Below are 13,800 nucleotides of genomic sequence, written 5' to 3' on the forward strand. Positions count from 1 at the left end.
CGCCAGTGGCCGCGCCGGGTCTCCTCTCATGTGACCAGCCAGCCGCGTGACGACTAGAGCGGAATGCCCCGCCAAGCCCCGCCTCCCGAGGGCGTGGCTCAAACTTGGAGACGAAAGGGGATTGGCGGTGGGCGGGGCCGCCTTTGAACTCTTCGACGTGGGCGGTGACCATTCCTCCTAGGCTGTCAAGAGGAGGCAGAAGCACGCAGCGCCCTGCAGAGAAGTCCCGGGCGGGAGGCAGGCAGGCGACCGTGGAGCCGCCTGCATTGCTCCACTGGGAGCAATAGGAGATGGGCTTCGGTGCATTAACCAGTTGGGAATTAAACAAAGCGGCAGACAAGTGGCGCCTTGGAGACCAACTAAGTTTCATTCAGGATTGGAGCTTTCCTATGCTCTCAAGCGGACTTCCATCGTTTTGTCTGATGACGTCTGCTTACGAGCATACGAAAGCTCCCATTCTGAATAAAACGTGGTTGGTCTTAAAGGTGCGCCTCGTCTGCTGCTTTGTTGCATTGCTTCAGACCAACACGGTGCCTCCTGGAATCTTGTCAGTTGGAAATGGGACAGTTCCAGTCTGGCTCCCTCCACAGGACAGGGAGGGAGCAGCTACTGAGGCAATGAATTTCAGCCTTCCTCCACCTGGGAAACCTTTCCCACAGTAGCATTCACATGTATCCACCGAGCTCTCTTCCCTCCCCAACCCCCCTGTCTGCTGGGGTGAAATGACAAGTTTGCCCAATGGAAGCACAGGGAGAGGCCTGAAGACCCATTGGACATAATGGGAGCACAAAATAGTTGCAATGAAAATGTGGACTGGCTTTTCAATTAATGTCTCTAGGCACAGATAAACTGCTCTGGGGCTGGAATAACAGGCTCCAGAGTGGAATGACAGCCCCTGGGAGTGGCAGAAGTGCTCAGGGACTGGAATGACAGCCTTAGAATGGAATGACAGCCCCTGGAAGGAGCAGAAGTGTTTTAGGACTAGAAAGACAACCCCCAGAGTTGGCTCCTGAATTCCAGAGCGGAATGATGGTCTGAAACAATAGATCAAAGTTCATTGTCTGATGAAGTGTGCTTGACACATGGAAGGTCATACCCTGAATAAAACTCTGTTGGTCTTAAAAGTGCCACTGGACTCCAGCATGATGTAGTGGTTAAGTGTGCGGGCTCTTATCTGAGAGAACCGGGTTTGATTCCCCACTTCTTCATTTGCACCTGCTGGAATGGCCTTGGGTTAGCCAGAGCTATCACAGAAATTGCTGTGAGAGCCCTCTCAGCCCCACCCACCTCACAGGGTGTCTGTTGTGGGGGAAGAAGATATAGGAGATTGTAAACTGCTCTGAGACTCTGATTCAGAGAAAGGTTGGGGTATAAATCTGCAGTCTTCTCCTCCTCCTTAACTTTGTGAAGCAGAAGCTTTGACTTTTCTACATACCACATCTTTGTAATTCATAACTAATGTAACGTACTCATAGCTACACTTAACAGACCAACCTAAATGAAGTCATACCCCTATAGGTCCATTGAAGCACAAGTAATTGATATTCACATTAGTAGCAATACAGATGCAGTGGTTATGCCAGGTTAATTAATCCAGAATAAAAGAATATGCATTTGTGTATGCTTCTCTAGTCTTGTGTTCTGTGAGAATTAGCTGGAGTTTTAAATACTGATCACTTTCCGTAGTAATGGAGCAAATCGGAGATAATCTCTGCGTGATTGTTCTTTAATGCAAGCAGAACGAAGTTTTTATTCCATTAGACTAGCAAACCCAGGGTTTTGTTGCCAGGGCTTTTTTTTTTTATAGAAAAAGCTCAGCAGGAACTCATTTGCGTATTAGACCACATCCCCTGACATCACCATTGTTTCACACAGGGCTTTATTTGTAGAAAAACCCCAGGAGGAACTCATTTGCATATGAGGCCACACACCCTAACTCCACAACATCTGGAACTGCATTCCTACTCAAAAAAAGACCTGGTTGTTGTTAATATTGCAATGCAAATCACTGATTGGGGGTGAGAGGGAGGGGACAAACCTAGTCAATATCTACTTTGGTGAATTTATGGATGCTCATGGTCCATGTAATCAGTTTCTGGGCATCTTTTATGGCAAGTTAGCATTTGGACTCTCAGGTTGCTTCTAACATGACTGAAACATACACAAATGGGACTTCCTTTGAGCAGTCACGCAAAGAACACTGTACAACAGGTTGCAGCTTTAGTGTGTTTCCAGCCATACTTTTTGTACCAGCTCTAATACCACACCATCTAATGTTTCTGGTATGAAACTTACCTTGTGTAGGATTCAACTGTTTTTGGAAGTTGCTGTATTGCTTATCCAGACAATAACTTATGACAACTGTTATGGAGACAGCCAGCAAAGCCACTTTCCCCTCTTAAGGTGAACTCATACTTTCTAGATACTGGCATCCTATGACCTTTCTAGTGAGCTCACTTAGAAGAAGAAGACCGCAGGTTTATACTCCGCCCTTCTCTCTGAATCAGAGACTCAGAGTGGCATACAATCTCCTATATCTTCTCCTCCCACAACAAACATCCTGTGAGGTGGGTGGGGCTGAGAGAGCTCTCTCAGAAGCTGCCCTTTCAAGGACAACTCCTGCGACAGCTATGGCTAACCCAAGGCCATTCCAGCAGCTGTAAGTGAAGGAGTGGGGAATCAAACCTGGTTCTCCCAGATAAGAGTCCGCACACTTAACCACTGCACCAAACAGCCTCTGATATGACCTTTTAACTTGGCTTATTTATTAATAAAGATACAGTGATCTCTGATGACTCAACATGTAGCAAACACATCCATTTGCTGATAGTGTAAGTTTTGTTGTCTTGTGAATGTTCCGGTTATTTTGTAAGCTGCAGCTTAACATGCTTTTGAGCCATGGATACCTGTGGGACCATCTCTCCCCATATGTGCCCCAGAGGTCACTTCATTCGGCCTCCCAAGATCTTCTGACCATCCCCGGCCCAAGAGATGCCTGCCTTGCCTCTACCAGGGCCAGGACTTTCTTGGTCATGGCCCCAACCTGGTGGAATCAGCTCCCTATGGAGATCCGGGCCCTACCTGGCTTGTTAGCCTTTCGTAGGGCCTATAAAACGGGCCTGTTCCACCAGGCTTTTGGATGAGGTGGCGGGCATCTACTTGTTTGATCTGTTGGCCTCCCCTGCTGTGCTCTGTGCTCTGATCACTTGGCCCTCCACCACACTGTGCTACCACACGACTGTACCATCCTACTGTATCATTCTGTTGGACCCTCCTGCTGTACTACTAACTCGCTGTTGTAACTGATTTTATTGTGACTTTATCTATATTGATGTACTCCGTCCACGGGGGAATGGGCAGAATATAAATAAACTAATAATAATAATATGATGTCATGAGCTGCAAGCTGGAAATATGCTTGACTCCAGCTGCTCTATGATTGCCATAATGCATGATTACGCCCTAAGTTATACATACTAAAGAACGGTCAATTATAGTAAGACCTTGAAAGACAAGCTTCGATCTCTTCAGCCATTATAGAGTTAGCGGGATTGTGTTTCCTTTACGCCTAGTACAAACCCATTCAGCTAAGTGGTATGGAAGTGGAATAAGGAAATGACCAGTTGGAAGCTGGTCACAAGCCAGATTTGGACCAGTAAGTGACTTATTCTGGCTCACTGAACCCCTGAACTGAACTCTAACTCATAAGGAGTTATTTAATTTGTTATTAAAAATCTGTTAAGATTCCATACCTTAATGTCGCGTCTCGTTGTGCTTTGTTTATAAGGCCATGCCTATTAACAACATTGTTCTGGAGCCTGAGGACACATCAGTAAGTTGGGTTATACTGCAAAATACACCTGGAGCCTCTGAACCACAGGCAGTAGAAAAGATGGCCTCAGAGATGACAAATGTTGACCGCCTCTGCAAAGTCTCTTACATAATCCACCCTTTCATTTTAACAACATCTGGATCATGGTGGTTCGGCGCTGCTAATTCTCTTAGATCTATTGGCAGCATTCGATACAGTTGACTATGAGGCCAACGCAGGGATTTGGGGATTAGCTTCTCCATGGTCATGGACAGAAGGTGGCTCTCGTGGTGGTGGGGGTGGGGGGAATTGTCCCAGCGGCATCCATTGGAATGGGGAGTACCACAGGGGGAAATCCTTTCCCCAGCGCTATTTAATATCTATATGTGCCCCTTGCCCAGATGGTCTGAAGACATGGGTTGGGTTGTCACCAATATGCTGATGAAACCCAGTTCTATCTGCTTATGGATGGCCGCCCAGACTCTGCCCCTGAAGAACTGGGTGAGGCATTGCAAGCTGTGGCTGGTTGCAGGCCCGCTGCTGGGTGTTCTGCTGCCCCAGGCAGACCCCTGCTTCTTGCCCCCGGCCTGGCAGTGGGCGCGTTCAGAGCTGTGCTCTGAGCATGCTCGCTACCATGTCTCCCGACTTCCTGGCTCTGCAAGGTCCAGATGGCACACTTGCTGCCAGCCCCCCTGACTTTGCCGAGGCTTCCTGAGCCTCGGGGAGGTCAGGAAGTCAGCAGGCATGGTGTGTGAGGAGAGGGGGCACCTCATGACACCTAGGCCAGGTGGCACCCTAGGCAGCCACCTACTTGGCCCTGGCTGGTTGGTTGCTTCAGAGCCAGCTGAAGCTAAATCCATCAAAGATGGAAGTCCTGGGTCTGGGGGGGTGGGGAGACAGGATTTTTTATTTTTATTTATTTATTTACATTAAATTTCTATCCCGCCCTCTCCACAAGTGGACTCAGGGTGGCTAACAGGCAATTCAGATAACTATATTTACAGTTTAAATGTCGATCAGGCTCCCACCCTTTGATGGTACTCAATTGGTACCATCGACAGGGGTGAAGAGCTTGGGGGCATTCCTGGATGCCTCTTTATCTACGGAGGCCCAGGTTGCCGCTACTGCAAAGGCTGCTTCTTTCCATCTGAGGTGAGCCCGGCAGTTGGTCCCCTCCCTCACCTCCCATGATCTAGCCACAGTGATTCATACAATGGTCACTTCCAGATTAGACTATTGTAACTCTCTCTACATGAGGCTGTCCTTGATCCTGCTCCAGAAACTCTAGCGGGTGCAGAATGCAGCAGCTCAGTTGTTGGCATCGAGGCCTGCACAGGTGCAGATACATCCAGGGCTGTGCAAACTGCACTGGCTACCTCTTGAGTACCGGGTCTGTTTCAAGGTGTCGGTCCTTGCCTTTAAGGCCCTTTATGGCCAGACGCCTGCATATCTCCAGGACCGCCTCTCCTCATATGAGCCTCCCTGGGCTCTGAGGTCTACTACACAACATCTTCTTGTGATCCTTGGTTCTAAGGATACCCGATTGGCTTCAAAGAGGGCCAGGGCCTTTTTGGTCTGGGCCCCTCCCTGGTGGAATTAGCTCCTTCTGGAGATCCAGGTCCTGCAGGACTTATCCAGGTTTCACAGGGCCTGCATGATGGCTTTTAACTGATCCAGCAGGCATCCTCTCAAAGTCATCACTTCCCCCAGCACCTTATCATCATAGCGCTTGTTGTGTTGAAAGTCACCAGCCTACATGCTGTTGCATCCTCTTGCTGCCAATGTCTGAACTATTGTTTACTGTGTTGCCTCTGATTTGGTAGTGCCCGTTTTTATGAGGCTGTTTTAATACTGATACGTGGGTTTTAATCTTAATATGTTGTTCTATTGTTGTAAGATGCCCTTAGCCCGCTTGCGGGATAGGGCAGGATATAAATCGAAAAATTAAATTAACAAACGAGAGAGCAGGGCTTCTGTGCTGTACGGCTGGAACTCCTTGCACAATAGCGACATCTATAATGCTACTGGACCCCACAGCATTGCAAAGTAGCTGGAGAGCCAGTTTGGTGTAGTGGTTAAGTGTGTGGACTCTTATCTGGGAGAACCGGGTTTGATTCCCCACTCTTCTACTTGCACCTGCTGGCATGGCCTTGGGTCAGCCAGAGCTCTGGCAGAGGTTGTCCTTGAAAGGGCAGCTGCTGTGAGAGCCCTCTCCAGCCCCACCCACCTCACAGGGTGTCTGTTGTGAGGGAGATAAAGGAGATTGTGAGACGCTCTGAGACTCTTCGGAGTGGAGGGCGGGATATAAATCCAATATCTTCATCTACCTCACAGGGTGTCTGTTGTGGGGGAGGAAGGGAAAGGAGATTGTGAGCCGCTCTGAGACTCTTCGGAGTGGAGGGCGGGATATAAATCCAATATCTTCTTCTTCTTCTTCAAAATAGTAGCTGTTCTTACAGCCTAGTCGTCATGTGTTGTTTTTATGGGATTTATCTGAATTAAGACAAAGACAAGACATACCTTCAGTAATTTAATGAGGGCTGGATTCTTGGTTGCAATGTTGTCCCTTATGGCAATGCCGTCATCAGGTAATACAGCCGTATGGATCAATTGATATTTCAAGCCCATGATGTTCTTCCTCATTGGTTCTTGATAACACCTTGGATGCCAGTTTATAGCAGGAGAGTTGCTGCTAGAATAGCCTCAAGGCTGATCCGTAAGGATCCGTGTCCCTAAGGACATGAAGGCCCAGTTTAAGTAAAAACGTATTGTATGTATGTGACACTTGCCTGATTACAAGCCACATGGGGACACACACATCAAGGAATCTGGATTGGCCATATGAAGGAACATAGGTGGGCACATGACATCCCTAACATTCACAAATAAATGCCAGTTTGCTTTTTCTCCTAATATTATTCTTGTATTGATCATTTCTGATATATCAAGGGATAACTAATGAGTCTATAGGTTAAGAAGTCCAGATAAGCGTCAGTAACTTTTGTTAACTCGTCCTTGCTAGGTGCCCAGCAATTGGTAGGCACTGTGGAAGATAAAAGGCTTGTTTGGTTATTTCCAGGTGGTAACTATGATGACCTTAGATGTGATATGAAAATGTAACTGATACCCAAGTAAGTGTTTGTCAGAATAAATGTTAGATTAAAAAGCTTGCTGGGGTTGAATACAAACCTATGTGCATTTGGGAAATGAACAAATATGGAAAAAAGATGATTCCCATCCAGTCCAAGCACTCTTGTTGGCCAGTTTCTGCTTAATAATCTGTTCTTCATAATCCTCATCTCCGAAAGCAGCAAATAGCAAAACTTCTCACCAACCATGCATAGCTGTACATTTCCCTTCATGCAGCATTGCATCATCATAAGCACAGGGGTGAAGGAGGAGAACAAGAGGGCAAAACATGAGATTAACAACAAAGAACACTTCAATCAAAAATTCATTTTTTAATATTTTTGTTAAGGATTTTTAATTTTTTTTCATTTGACTTTTTACTTTGTTTCATGCAATATTTCACAGTCCCAATCCCACAGGTTTCTTTCAACTTTTTTTTCAAACAAAGTAGGAAAAAAGAAATAAAGAAGCTGAGGAATTATTAATTTTGATGTCATTTCTTTTTTTTTCTTTTTCTCAAGCAGGACCAAAATGTCAGAAGAAAATGCTTTGTTTTTTTATCAATTATTTTTGTCCTTTTTTGTTTTTTTCTGTTTCGTTTTATTATTTCTTTTTTTTATTTTTTTTTTATCTCCGCAGGCAGTAATATTAGGGTTTGGTATAACCAGCAAGCACTCCTTTGTGTGTGTGTGTGTGTGTGTATGTGCGTGTCGGAAGTGTGTTCACGTGCGTGTGTCCCTCTTCAAATGGCAGGCCATAAACTTTTTTTTTTTTAAACTTTTTGTTTTTGTTTTTTTTTAGTTAACCAGGTAAACCGAGATGATAAAACTCATCGATAGAATCCCAGGATTGTGTTTTTTTTTGTCTTTTTGCTCCGTTTTGCGTGCTTTTTTTTTTTTTTTTTAAAGGCTTTTGTTTTCATAAACTTTCCCCCAAAACGTCTTTTTGCTAAAGTTGACCAGCCTTATTTCCCATTGCTCCGATCCCTTGCCGCTGGGGGCAAAAGCTGGCTTGTGGTCTCGTCTCTCCGAGGCACAGCGAGCTAGGGCGTGGGGCTCTGCGGCTGCACGGTCCCCCCCTCTCCCCTCCCCGTCCCCCACGCCGGAGTGCATTGCACGCCCCCCCTCCCCTCCCCCCGTGCAAGCCCCACACACGAGCGGCTCTGCAAAAGACAAGCATGCTCCGACCGCGCCCCCCCCGCGCCCCCCCGGCCCGGGGCTAGCAGCAGTCGTCCTCGTCGCTTTCGCTGTAAGGTTCGTGCAGCGCTTTGCGCGAGCCCGTGCGGGGTCCGTGCGAGGGATAGTAGCCGTTGGGGAGGCGGCGGCCGTGCCTGGAGGGCGAGCCGCTGCCCGCCCGGGAAGTTCTGCACGGGAAGTCCTGCGCGGGCTCGTAGGGGCGCGCTCCGTCCGCGGCGTGGTCCGGGCTGCGGTAGTAGGCGGCGCCGTGGCGGGCTCCCGGGGGCGGCTCGGAGACGTGCGGCGCCGACCAGCGGCTGCTGGCGTGGCGGTGGGCGCGCGGCGAGTCGTTCCTCGGCGGCACGGTGTGGCGCTCCAGGGCCGGAGACCTGCTGCGGCGCTCGGCGGGCAGCGCCGGGTAGCGTCCGGGCGCCGGGCTGGACAGTCGGCTGGCGTGCAGGGCCTGCGCGGGAGGGGCGCCGCTGTTGACCGCCTTGCGCACCACCGGGGAGTAGGAGACGTGCGGCCGGGGCGTCGAAGGGGTCTGCGGGAGCTGGCGGCGGCCTCGCCTCGGGGTGCTGGTGCCGGACGTGGAGAGGACCGGGCTGCCGCTGACGGAACTACTGCCCTACACGAAAATCGAAACAAAGGGAATCAAAAGGGAAAATCGACGAGGGGGGATCGGCCGAGGAGAGACGGGAGGGGAAGGGGGGGACGGGGACGGGGGGTCCCAAAAGGAAGGCCGAACAACCGAATGGAGGGGAAGAAGGGGAAGCGACGACAGCCACACCGGGGTAGACGGAGTCGGAGGGAGAGGAGGGCGAGGCGGACCACAGAGGAGGGCGAGGCGGACCACAGAGGAGGGCGGGGGGGGAACACAAAACGAAAGCAAAAAAAAAAAAGAGAGAAATGAGAAATGGAGGTTGGTTTTGGTAAGTTTCAGGGTTCAGAAAGTAGCAAAAAAAAAAAAAAGCTTCCAAGAATTACTGGCACACTTCCCCCCCCCCCCCAAAAGAAAGCAAAAGAAAAGGAACGGGGGGCGTCGTTTGCAGTTTCAAAGGGGAGCTGAAGGTCGAAGGAGAAAGGCAGGGCGAGGAGGAGGGTTTGCAAAGCGTGGGTCCCTACTGCGTGTTATCAAAGGGATGGGGGGGTTAGAAAAGAGATTTGGAGCTTGAAATAGACAAAAGGATGTCGGTTGGGACGGATAAGGGTAGAATTCAGGGAGTGGCGAAGGGTGGGGGGGTGGAAATCTAGCAAGGGAAGGAGGGAGAACAAGGGGTCTGGAGAAGTTTGGAACAGAGCCGAACCCTTGACAAAAGATGGAGGTTGGTTTTGGAAATGGAGGTTGGTTTTGGTAAGTTTCAGGGTTCAGAAAGTAGCAAAAAAAAAAAAGCTTCCAAGAGTTACTGGCACACTTCCCCCCCCCCCCCAAAAGAAAGCAAAAGAAAAGGAACGGGGGGGGGGGGCGCGTCGTTTGTAGTTTCAAAGGGGAGCTGAAGGTCGAAGGAGAAAGGCAGGGCGAGGAGGAGGGTTTGCAAAGCGTGGGTCCCTACTGCGTGTTATCAAAGGGATGGGGGGGGGATTAGAAAAGAGATTTGGAGCTTTAAATAGACAAAAGGATGTCGGTTGGGACGGATAAGGGTAGAATTCAGGGAGTGGCGAAGGGTGGGGGGGTGGAAATCTAGCAAGGGAAGGAGGGAGAACAAGGGGTCTGGAGAAGTTTGGAACAGAGCCGAACCCTTGACAAAAGATGCCTGCCTTGTTGGGATGGCTTACAAACATGCTAACAGCAAAGAGTATTCACAGCTCACCATCTGTGCAGCATATTGTTGCTAAATAAATGCCAAGCTGGCAGTGTGGGTCTGTCACTCGTCTTTCTAGTGGAGAGTGAAACCTTTCGATGGCTGGCTCCAGCACTCAGTCAGCTATTGGCCGGGCCCAGGCATGTGAAGTAGGAGTCACAGTTGCCATTTTAAATCTTCCCTTCTGTGATGCTGAGCCAGTTTAGATTAATGCTGTTTGCACTGACCCGATCTTCCCAACAGTACAGGGTACTTTGAATGCATTCTTAATTCATTTGGCACTGGAGAGGTTGGAAACATACACTGTTTCTCACCTGGCGAGCCCTGCACCAACTGAGAGTACATTCCAGAGGGGTCTGAGGCAACCTCTCAGTTGGCACACCTCACCCTACATGACTCTTAACAATTTCTCCGTTGATCCCCAAGACAGTTAACGTGCTTTCCTTGCCCAAGTTTATAGAGGGGTCACAATACATTAGAGCGGTGCTTTGTCTAGCCTTCACGGTATATTGGAAGAAAATTAAAATACTCAGTGGGAAGCAGAAAAGTAAGTACTAACAGTGCACTCCTTCACAGTTACATCCTTCTAAATTTACTGGTTCCAAATGGTGTGATTCTGCTTAGGTCTGCACTGTCAGCCTACAAGACTGGGGTCACTAAATCAGTGGAGACCTTTTCCCATTAACTTCTAGACATCGTACTGCTGACACATCCACCATCTGATCTCTGCCTGCCTATGGCTACTCTTAACTTTTCATCTTAAACTACTTTTGTCATTGTGCCCATCCTATGTTACTTGTTCCATGAGAGTGCTGTTCATGCAAAAGAAAATGCAGAAGAGAAAATAAAAACACATTTCTAGGCACGGTAGATTGTACAGTCACTTATAAACTTAAGCACAAAACCCATTTAAAACAAGTCAGGAAATGTTGGCTTTGTGCCACAGAAAACATGAGCATCCACCGAGTAAGATTAAAAATGTATCTTCCATATTGTGACTGCAGTCCAGAGAGGTGATTAAGATAACGGCCAGGAACATTAACCTGCTTTATCTTGGTTGGGAGTCTTTTAGGTGTTCAGGGACAAGCAGGAATGGAGGAGGCACTTAGCGATGAGGCTGGCATTGTCAGGGGATGGTTTTCATACAAGAAAACAATTAAGGTCAAGATCACAATCTGTTGCGTTAGATATGCACCTACTAACCTGTGTTCTGAGAATCAGTGGGAATAGGCAGCAGGCCTGTAGCCAGAAAATCTTGGATGGAGGAGCCCAAGGGATAAAAGTTCAGGTGAGAGGGCGCAAAATGCCGCCAAAGGGGAAGAGGAAGAGGGGCCATCACAAGAAACACTCCGACGTTAATAGGAGCCACTGTGGCCACCCACCTCCAGCCGGCTCCCCTGCTGCTCCTTCTTGCCGCTATGGACTCTCGCCTCTGCCTCCCAGCCCGGCGGTGGCAGCAGCAGCCAGGGCCGTGCCCCCACCCTCCATTGGGGGAGGGCCCTGACACTTGTACAGTGTGCTCCGCCGAGGCTGAAGATGCTGTGCTCCCCCTGGACTCTGTGCTCTGCCCGGTGTGGAGGCAGAACCTAGCGACCAGAGGAAGGGGCGCTGCAAGCGAAAGGCCCTGCTGGTGCTGCAGCCAGAGGGACAGCCCGGAGAGGGCTCGCCTTTGCGGGACAGCATGCCCGCATTGCCCTCGGGGGCGCTTCCTTGGCGCAGGCAGCAAGCACCTTCCCTTGGCTGTGGCGCTCAGGTCATCAAGTTTTCTCTGAGCAGGAGCTTGAAATGGGGCAAAGGAGAGGAGGAGGACAAAGGTGGCACAGTCTCCCACCCTTTTCTGCGAGTCCTGGAGGCCCTCCAATGGAGGGACCCTACATAGGGAAGAAGTTTAATAGAGCGGCCTGCCCCCCGCCCCCGCTGTGGGCCTGAATGGCAGTCACAGGCCCAAGATGGTGTTCAGATCCCTCAACAGTTATAGTACTTATGAAACACCAGCTTTTTCATTGTCCAGAGCGAATAATAATGGATAAATTGGGAGGGCAACATTTTTACTCTAATGGCAAGCAGTGTTCCCTCTCAGCTGAGTTAGTGTGAGCTAGCTCAGTTTTTTAGCTTGTGGCTCACACATATTTGTCGTAACTCAGGAAAAATGGCCCCAGAGCAAACTAATTGATGCAGTAGCTCACAAAATAGAATTTTCCTCTACAGCGGAGGAAACATTGGCAAGAACACTGGCAAGATAGTTGTGGCCTTTTCTAGTGCGAGTCAACAATATTTGAAACGGTCTTTTTGTCTTTAATTACGTGACCATGATACTGTGTAATCTCTCATATTTTGCAGTTAGTAAAATTATTAGTCACCTTCAGATGCACTTAAGTAAATAATTTGTGTGACTTTTTAAAAATGGCTGTTTTGTGACTGAATAGTGCAGCTTCACCAGATTGCTGTGAAAAGTGCCTAATAAAATTTTTACTACCGGCTGAGCCAGCGAAGTGAAGAAACAAAGATCGTCCATTCAGTCACAGTTACTTCTTTCCTTTGCTGCATTGGGAATGGATCTGGTACCTCTCTGGTAAAAAAAGCAGGCAATACATTTTGCTTGGTGATAAAAGTGATGTGTACTAGGATAAAAATAACCTTTGAGAAATCATTCAGAAGGCCAAGTTGGTCACCTTAAGTCAACAGCTGCCCTGCTGGGTTGAAATATAAGCTGCACATTTTGAGGAGAAGCATGGCAGAGATGTTCATGGGCCTGTCAATCACCTTTTTGATGTAGTTTGTCTCCTGGGATCAAACTCCCAGTACAGTTGCTTCTATGGAATGATCCCTACTTCTACGGAGTCTTGGCTTTTATTCAGTTCAAACAGCAGCATTTTATAATACTATGTACAAGATTATCAGTAGGCTTCTTTAAACAGACCAGCTGTTGGAAAAGTTGGCTAACTGGGCTAGCTCAGTTCTGTCTTCAATCTGTCAGAGAAGGGGAATAGACCCCCCCCCCCCATTCTTAGTGTTTGTCTTTGTGAGTTTTCAATTTATTGGGGAAAGACAGTTTTAGAAGAAAAGCTTGAGAGAATCCAGTTGTTGGTGGGAAAGCAAATGTGATTCAGCTTTATGCATCTGAAATGCTGGCGAGCAAACCCTGAACACGCTATCCTGAGGAATAATGCAACAAGTGCCACAGAGAACCATCCACTAGATTCTGACGAATTACCAGCCTGTCTGTGAGAGCAAGAATTGGGGTATGGCTCCATAAGCTGCTGGTAGAGGGAGTCTATGCTGGTCAAGTCAGCATCCATGCCTCAGAAGATGGAGAGTGATGAGAAGTTGCCCATCAGTGACAGCATCGCAGGACTACGTCAAATTTAATTTGGAATTGAGGAATCTTATTTAAGAGAAATTCTAGTAATACAGCCAGAACCCAAGTAGTGCAGAATTCTAGTTTACCAAAAGCAAGGAACATGAACACATGAAGCTGCCGTGTACTAAATCAGACCACTGGACCACCAACGTCAGTATTGTCCACTCAGACACGCAGTGGTGCTCCAGGGTCTCAGGCAGAGGTCTTTCAAATCACCTACTGCCTGGTCCTTAACAAGATGGCAGGGATTGAACCTGGGACCTTCTGTATGCCAAGCAGATGCTCTGCCACTGAACTGTGATAAGAGGAACCCATTAACCAGGGTCCATAAGAATTAGACATAGATGCTGAATTAGCTACATAAATCAGTTTGCCCCTCTATGCAATAGTGAAGCACAAGTTACCATACAGCTGTTGAACGAAACTTGAGAAGAATCCAGGCTGACTTGGAAACTAAGAGACTTGGAGTGTATCTAAAGAAGATAAGGAAGGACCACATTGCACAGAACGGAGGCAAGCCAA

General features: G+C 48.4%; 1 protein-coding gene across 1 annotated transcript in view; it reads right to left on the reverse strand.

The window, feature by feature from the left end:
* Window positions 1–8,615: 8,615 nt before the first annotated feature.
* CACNA1A (calcium voltage-gated channel subunit alpha1 A) overlaps window positions 8,616–13,800 on the reverse strand; it is a 599,049-nt gene continuing 593,864 nt past the window's right edge. The window contains exon 49 of the mRNA XM_060240686.1: window positions 8,616–8,738. Within this exon, the coding sequence (XP_060096669.1) occupies window positions 8,736–8,738 (3 nt within the window). The 3' untranslated portion in view covers window positions 8,616–8,735. The remainder of the gene's footprint in view (window positions 8,739–13,800) is intronic.

This window comes from Heteronotia binoei, chromosome 5, assembly GCF_032191835.1.
Source record: "Heteronotia binoei isolate CCM8104 ecotype False Entrance Well chromosome 5, APGP_CSIRO_Hbin_v1, whole genome shotgun sequence".
NCBI classification, from domain to species: Eukaryota; Metazoa; Chordata; class Lepidosauria; order Squamata; family Gekkonidae; genus Heteronotia; species Heteronotia binoei.